The sequence below is a fragment of the Micropterus dolomieu genome, linkage group LG17, assembly GCF_021292245.1.
Source record: "Micropterus dolomieu isolate WLL.071019.BEF.003 ecotype Adirondacks linkage group LG17, ASM2129224v1, whole genome shotgun sequence".
NCBI classification, from domain to species: domain Eukaryota; kingdom Metazoa; phylum Chordata; class Actinopteri; order Centrarchiformes; family Centrarchidae; genus Micropterus; species Micropterus dolomieu.
In genome coordinates, this window is record NC_060166.1 from 36,873,578 (window position 1) to 36,881,033 (window position 7,456).

Consider the following 7,456-nt stretch of genomic DNA (forward strand, 5'->3'; position numbering starts at 1 on the left):
TCTAACCTAAAGCATCTAAATAATCTTTACAACGCAAAGAATGATTGTGGCAGTAACACGGAGCAGCTCGTTGGTGAAGCAGGTAAACGTGCACACAGGGGAAGTTGTGCGTCATGCGTAAAACCAAACAGGACTGTTTAATCCACCATATTTTCTCTCTGCGCATCCCAAAAATGATTGTTTCCTGAATAAATAACAGCTGGTAGCTGCTGAGTGAAGCCAAGATTTGTTTCACCGGCGACATTCTGTTCACATCGCTATTAAACAGTAACCAATGTAAAAAAAAACAACAAAAAAAAAAAAAACAGGCGATAATACATCAAAAGAAAGCGAGATCTGTTCAACAACAGGATTCTGTTAATATATCAGAATCGATCTAGTTATCATCTGACTTGATTTTCTATATGTTTGCAGACTTGCAGCTCGCCTTCCTCTCTTCTCCTGCGCACTGGTTTATCTCTCCTCAAGGACAAGGCCGATGAACTGAACCTTTCTTTTTAACAACAGTCAGTCTGAAGCCTCATACTTCACAAACACAGACTCATATCTTACTCACCCCCCCGAAACTGACTGCCTCGAAACCGCCCTCTTTATTTCTTGAAAAGGCGCCAATTACTTTTTTAATTTTATTTATTTATTTTGCAAAATTACGTTACTTGTAACAAGTCACTACCCCCCTGCAGGTACACATTTGTCTTCCATAGGTCACATGATTTTTGTCCGTTTAATCATATCTGATGCGGAGTGTGTGGCTGATTCATTAACTAGTCACTCAAACCGCCTGGCCATCTCCAAAATCGCCGAAAAACATTTTTGAAATGTGTATAATGGCTCCTCCGCGCATGGTCTCAGTGCTCCTGACAGCACAGTCTGTTCACTGCAGCGTGTTTACAGGAAAACTAAACTGAAAACTAAATATGCACAGAGGAAATTATTAAAAACTACCGACGCTGTCTTCTGCAATTCTTTAATGCTATTTGATGTTATTTTGGATAATTCCATCAGTTAGCAAAGTTAAAGTCTGAAAGGGACTCTCTGCTCTGCGCTCCGGGGGGCTGATGAAATACTTAGCGAACATTATTTAAAATCTGAGTTGGCTTATTTTATTTCTTTTACAACTGAAAGGTGCAGTATGGGATAGTTCTGTCTCATCAGCGCGAGCACAAATAAAACAGCTGGTTTAATGTTTAAAGATTCCTCAGCTCTCTGGTTCCGCCCTGAACGTGTCCGAAGCCTGCGGCGTTTCACTCAGCGGAGCAGAGACTGGAACATCAGCCTCTCTCCTGACACAGCATCTTTCTGTTCTGTCTTTACACTGCAGTACCGTGATGCATTTAGTCCTACTTTTAAAAAGTAACAGCGGCAGTAAAAGTGTTTCTCATAGTAACCCTGTTCACATGCAGCTCTGCAGCAGCCAGCTGAGGAATCTGAACATGATGTCCCAACAAACAGCAGCAGAATGAATGTGTCACAATAAAAGCTCGTCTTTACCTGAAGCTGCTGGAGACAGAAGGAGCAACAGGAGCACAAAGTTTTCCTCCATCAGACTGTAGATCCCTAAACGTCAATAATTGATGCAAAAGGGCTACCCAAGTCTTTAAAAAGCGACGACAAAGGGCCTTGACCATGCGTCAGACATTTGACGAGTAGGGAGTGAGACTGTGTTGCGGGGGTGGTCTGTTGGAAAGCAGCCTGCGTCGCTCATTAACAAGCCCGCAAGTGAAACACTTTCACTTTCCATTAACGGCGCATTAAAAGCGTCTTTAGTCTCTGCAGAGCAGAAATGCAACAGTGAAACAAAGATACAGCCCCCTGCTGCTACCTGAATTTTGTGTGTCCATTTACGTAAATAACTTCCACAATAAATTGGTGCAGAAAAACACCAGAATGCAGGAAATTAAGTGGCAGTTTTGCTGTTATATTATTTGATTTACACACATGACATTACAATTTAGCAAACATGACAGAGTTAACAGTGTTGTTGTGAGTTTTGTTGTGCCGCATAAGTAGAGGATGTTTATTGTTGCTTTACTGGTGGAGGGTCAATTATTATGTTAAGATATGAAGTTTTATGGGCTGGGCTAAGCCCCCAATGTTTCAAGATCCTAAAAACGCCCCTGGTTACACCTGTGAGCTGTCTGGGATATTTCCTGTGACTCACTTGGCGCTGACTTTCCCTGCAACAAATGTTTGTGAACACAGAACTGTGGACTCTGACGACATGCCATTGGCATAACAAAGTGCTTTTATACGTTAGTTTTAGAATACTTTGCTATGATCCACTTACAAGCTCGTCCTCCTCCTGTGGCCTCTGTCCTCTTCCTCTGAAATCCTGCAGGATGCTCCTTTACAATACTCCTGTAATTTGCTTTGCTTGTTGATTATCTGTAATTTAGCTATTTTCCTTTTTAAATCTCCATGTAGGCATCGATAAGAACATTTTAAAATATCAGCTTGCTGCCCAGCACTGTCTCTTTCATTATGGACATGTAGCCAACCAAACTACTTGCTTTGCAGTAGCACATGCAGAAAAACAATCTTATTCCTAAAGCATCCATGAACATAATCTTTACAACGCAAAGAATGATTGTGGCAGCAACACGGAGCAGCTTCTTGTTGAAGCAGGTAAAGCTGGATACAGAGGAAGCTGTGCGTCATGCGTAAAGCCAACGGTTTTATCCACCATATTTTCTCTCTCTGCGCATCTCAAATATAATTGTTTCGTGAATAAATAAGAGCTGGCAGCTGCTGAGTGAAAGAGTTTCACCAACGACATTCTGTTTATGGACTCACTGTCAGCAAGAACACAGAAACTCCCCTATTTACAGCGAGAAATGCCCAAACGTGAAATAATTGCTGCAAAATATGTCTCCTCATGCCATGAAGTGAGGACAACCAGTGGAAACTCAGAAATGTTCAAATTATTATTATTTTGATTGTTTGATATTTTAGTAATTGTTTTGTTTTTATATTTGATAATGATTTCTATTTTATTATTATTTTTTAATCAATAAATTTTTTTACTATCCTTTTTACACACAGTAGCTACACACACTTTTACGGTATTATCTATTTATTTTATCCATCCATTCATCCACTTATCCAGCCTACAGGGCCGCGGATTGGCCGGAGCCAATCCCAGCTGACATCGGGTACAAGTCGCCAGTCCATCGCAGGGCCACACATAGACAAACAACCACTCACATTTACACCTAAGGACAATTTGGGAGACAAAAATTAACCTAGCCTGCATGTGTTTGGATGGTGGGAGGAAGCCGGAGCACCCGGAGAGAACATGCAAACTCCACACCGAAAGGCAGAAAGGCCGGGACGACCGGGGTTTGAACCCACGACCTTCTTGCTGTGAAGTGACAGTGCTAACCACCGCACCAGTGTTTTGTTTTTAATAAATATTTATTTTTTTAACTCACACACGCGCTTACTGTTTATTTATTTATTTATTTATTTTGCACACACACACGCTATACTTTGCGCTTTAATTACTTGTTTAATGAAATGTATGGGGTTGATTGTTCTTATGTAGCTAGCCTGGTTTGTATATGCAATATTGTTACACAATCATGCCAATAAAGCTTATTTGAATTGCAAGAAACAAAAGAAACCGATGCCTATAAGCTACTGTTGATATTATATAATATCAGAGTCAATCCAGTGATTATCATCAGTGTATTTCACTCACCGGCTACAGGGGTTAACCCTGCTGGGCTTTCAGTACCATGGAGGTGGTAGATCACCATGGTAACTCATGCTGAACTGCAAACTGTTCCAGATTACAGATCAGCTCTCTGAAAACCCGCTGCAGTCCGTTTCACATTGCAGCCGTTAAAATATTAAAGCAATAGGCTAATGTAAATATTGTACATATCCACACTCCTTTTTATTTTTCTTTATATTTTATATTTATACTAATTTCTTTATCTAAATACTTTCTATTATTATTTATATTCATTTTGCCTTAATGTGCATCTGTGACAAAATAAAGTCTTTCCGATTTCTGAAGTACAGTTTTAAAAAAGGAATGTGAAAAGGTGCCAATGACTTATTTTATTTTATTTATACATTTTGTTACTCCTGCGATGGACTGGCGACCTGTCCAGGGTGTACAGAGTGCAAACAGTCCGCCTTTTCAGAGGGTAGGCTTCGTGCTTTTTTGAATGAGCTTTCTCAGGGTACTTCCCTTGGTGTTTCCCCTACTGCGACCGTTTGTTAGTTTCAGTGATGTGAAACCACTCTACTTTTCACACCTAAACAAATACCAGCCCTGCTGGAAAAACCAGCATACACCAGCATAGCTGGTCACCAGCATAACCAGCACAATGCATGCTGGTTTTACCAGCAAGACCAGCATATGTTGTGTTTTTGTGCTGGTATGTTGGGCACCAGCATACCAGCACCAGCATTAAATATACCAGCATGGGATGCTGGTGCTGGTATGCTGGTTACTAAAGATGTTGAGGATAGTAGCTTGTTCACCAAGGAGGGATGCTGGACAACCACATTGAATTTTAGTATAATGAAAATGATGAAGATATTATGCTTCAAAATAAAGACATAAATGTTTTCAAAACAGTATTTTCATTTAATAATAACAAGAACCAATAAACAATTACTGTTTAACATAAAAAACAAGCAAATCACAACATCGTCAAAATGAACAAAACTTAAGTACCCTTACATTGCATGGCACTTTGAGTGCTCTTATTCTCACTGAAGTGGCTTTTTTTTTGTTTGTTTGTTAATGTCCATAATTTTTTCAGTTATGAAACGTCCAGCCTTTCCCCATCTGGCCTGCGTCTCCGTCTCCTCCAGATTCTTCCGACGCAGCCACTCCTTGTAACAGACTGAAAAGAAATACACAGATACAGTGTCACACCAGAACAAAGAAAAATGGCATCCCACAAAGACCTTGTGGCTACTCCTACCTTTTAATGTGTGTAGTTTCTGTGGGGTTAAAGGCTGCCTGGTGGTTTTGGTGGTGGGGCATTCTTTCCCCGTGAGGCTCCTTTCCCCCAGGGTTTTAGTGCCCCACATCGCCACTGCCAACTCTTTCACAAATAACGAATCCCTGGTGCTATTCTGGATCCTGGACCACGTCTCTTTTCGAATTCTTACTTCCCCTCCCAAGTGAATCTGGCAAAAATCCAAAACAAAAATAATAAAGGTATTAGATTGTACTTACATATAGAAGTCAGAAACACTTGAAGTGTAGTTGGGGTTCTTACATTAACCCATGCACACAGATGCTGAGGGCAATGTAAACATGTTGTAAACAGGACAAATCCTGTACCTCGTCTCCTTTGGGAGAAGCAGATGGTCCCACCTCATCTGCACAGCCAGACTCTGCAACTATATAAAGCATAATGTAAACATACACAACCTGCAAATTCATCCATTTGCAACCCTGTACTTGTTTTAATGCGGGCCTCGATAGTTTTCATAGATCTGTGAGCAATATATTTGTTGCACTTACTTTTTAAGGCCTTCTCTGGGCTTTGTGATACAGGATCTTTGAGAGAAAAAGAACACATATATTACAAATTTGAGAGATGATGAAAAACATGACAAAAAATATTGTAAATCCCCCAGATATAGGCTTCCCTAATTGCATATCCAAAGCAGTGTGCTAAAATTTGAATTTGCTTTATGCATAGCTGCTATTCCTTGAATGTTTATGTTTTGTCTTCATTTCCTGGTTCAATCTGGATACCGAGGCATTCCCAGGCCAGGTAAGATTTATAATTACCCCATGGTCTCTCAAAAGTCGAATGTGCTTGGAAAACCAAACCTGATACCTGCGTTCTCAAAATCCTGAGACAGCAGAGTAAAATGTGTGCCAATCAGCCCCACCCTTACGAAATTGACCATAGTCTTACTATAATATACTATAAGAATTATATAGTGTCCTGTAGTAAGTTTCTAAAATGTTCAATAGTGTTTTTCACCAGCTACGGTATCGATATTTTTTTTTTTAGTTCTGTTTTATTAGCTGTGGTAGCCCTATAATATTTCAATTGTAATACTTATGTACCTAGATCTTTGCAGTATTCCTATATTATTTTAAGAAGTATTACTGTAGAATGTAATGTAGTGTTTGGGTAGTTATTTTTTTAACACACTATAGAACATTCTTATTGTAATATTATGATGATGATAAAGTGAATTTGTAGTTTACTATAGTCATTTCCTGAAAAAAAAACAGTAATACTATGGGAAATACTATAGAGATACTATATAAACACTATAGTATAACAATAACTTTACTTTTTACCAAAGCCAACTCTATAATAATACTATAGTAATTTTCTATAGTGCGTTCCTGTGTTTACACATCAGCAGACAGCACACTTAAACATCGACATACTGCACGTCTAAGTTGCCACAACAGTCAGTAACAGTAGTTGTTGACTGTATGAGAACTGCAAGAGATGAAGAGGGAGAGACGGCCCCTGGATGAGAGAGAGATGTGACCCACGACCAGTTCCTTAGAATTTATTATAACTGCAGCGTGGTTAGGATCCAGATGTTTCATAGAAGAGACACGTTCTGTCTGCCACTGTTAACAGAGACCTGTCTGTAGTGGAGTTCAGACACTTCGCTGATAAACCACAGAGCTGTTGATTTAACATTAGGCTTCATGATCAGAGAAGATTTTTATATCATGTTTTCACGATTTCAGCGTACTGCACTGTATCTGAATGTAGATGTTCCTATGGAATCAGATTATGGGGCAAAATTGTGAGCAAAATAGAAATGTTGATCATTGGTTATGAAATTGTGCCACAGATAAAATACCACTAAATTACAAAATAAATCATGTCATTAAGAAGCTACATTTTCAGCTGACAAATTGCATTTTTGTTTGAATGGCATCCTCAGAACTTAGGAAAAATGAGGGGGAAACAAATCTGTCCTCACCATTGCATTGCACAGAGTTCAGTGATTTCAGCAAATGTTACTGCAGTTGTATGTTTAGCGCTCGTAGTGTGCTATTCTCAGCCTCGACTGCTGCTGTGATCTTCTCATGGTCCGACAACCTGTTACAGAGGGAAATATGTCATAACTACCTGTGATTGGAAGAAACAATAAAAATTATATTTTATGTGAAATATATAAGTTGAAGTTATCTGCAAAATTAACTTTTTGTCTACCAGCCAACGGCTAGTGAATGTTTAAAGTTTTCAAGTAGGTTAAACAAAACACTGGGCTAAAGATCAAATTTCAAGCCATTACATTAATAAAAAAACATTCTTAATGCTGTTCAAAACTCCCTTACTTGTTTTTGGTTTCCTGCAGTTGAAGGGACACATCATTAAATTTCTAGAGGTAGAGAACCCCACCATCATCATCATCATCGTTGTCGTCTGCTTCGGAGAACGTATCTGATAAGATATGCTCTCTCATTTTCTTGCTTGGAGGTGGGCAGAGCGGAGACAGT

At 39.3% G+C, this 7,456-nt stretch overlaps 2 protein-coding genes across 5 annotated transcripts in view; both read right to left on the reverse strand.

Annotated features, from left to right (window-relative positions):
- The window catches only part of LOC123985694 (butyrophilin-like protein 1), a 7,850-nt gene extending 6,206 nt beyond the window's left edge, over positions 1-1,644 (reverse strand). The window contains exon 1 of the mRNA XM_046073475.1: positions 1,492-1,644. Coding sequence (XP_045929431.1) covers positions 1,492-1,543 — 52 coding nt within the window. The 5' untranslated portion in view covers positions 1,544-1,644. The remainder of the gene's footprint in view (positions 1-1,491) is intronic.
- A 2,933-nt stretch (positions 1,645-4,577) lies between these two features.
- The window catches only part of LOC123985693 (BEN domain-containing protein 5-like), a 7,113-nt gene continuing 4,234 nt past the window's right edge, over positions 4,578-7,456 (reverse strand). For 2 of the 4 annotated variants that reach the window (XM_046073471.1, XM_046073469.1), the window contains exons 5-7: positions 5,492-5,527; positions 5,309-5,367; positions 4,578-5,151 (exon numbers count right to left, since the gene is read on the reverse strand). In XM_046073471.1, the coding sequence (XP_045929427.1) occupies positions 4,726-5,151; positions 5,309-5,367; positions 5,492-5,527 (521 nt within the window). In that variant the 3' untranslated portion in view covers positions 4,578-4,725. The remainder of the gene's footprint in view (positions 5,152-5,308; positions 5,368-5,491; positions 5,528-7,456) is intronic. The other 2 variants (XM_046073472.1, XM_046073470.1) reach the window with 2 other exon arrangements.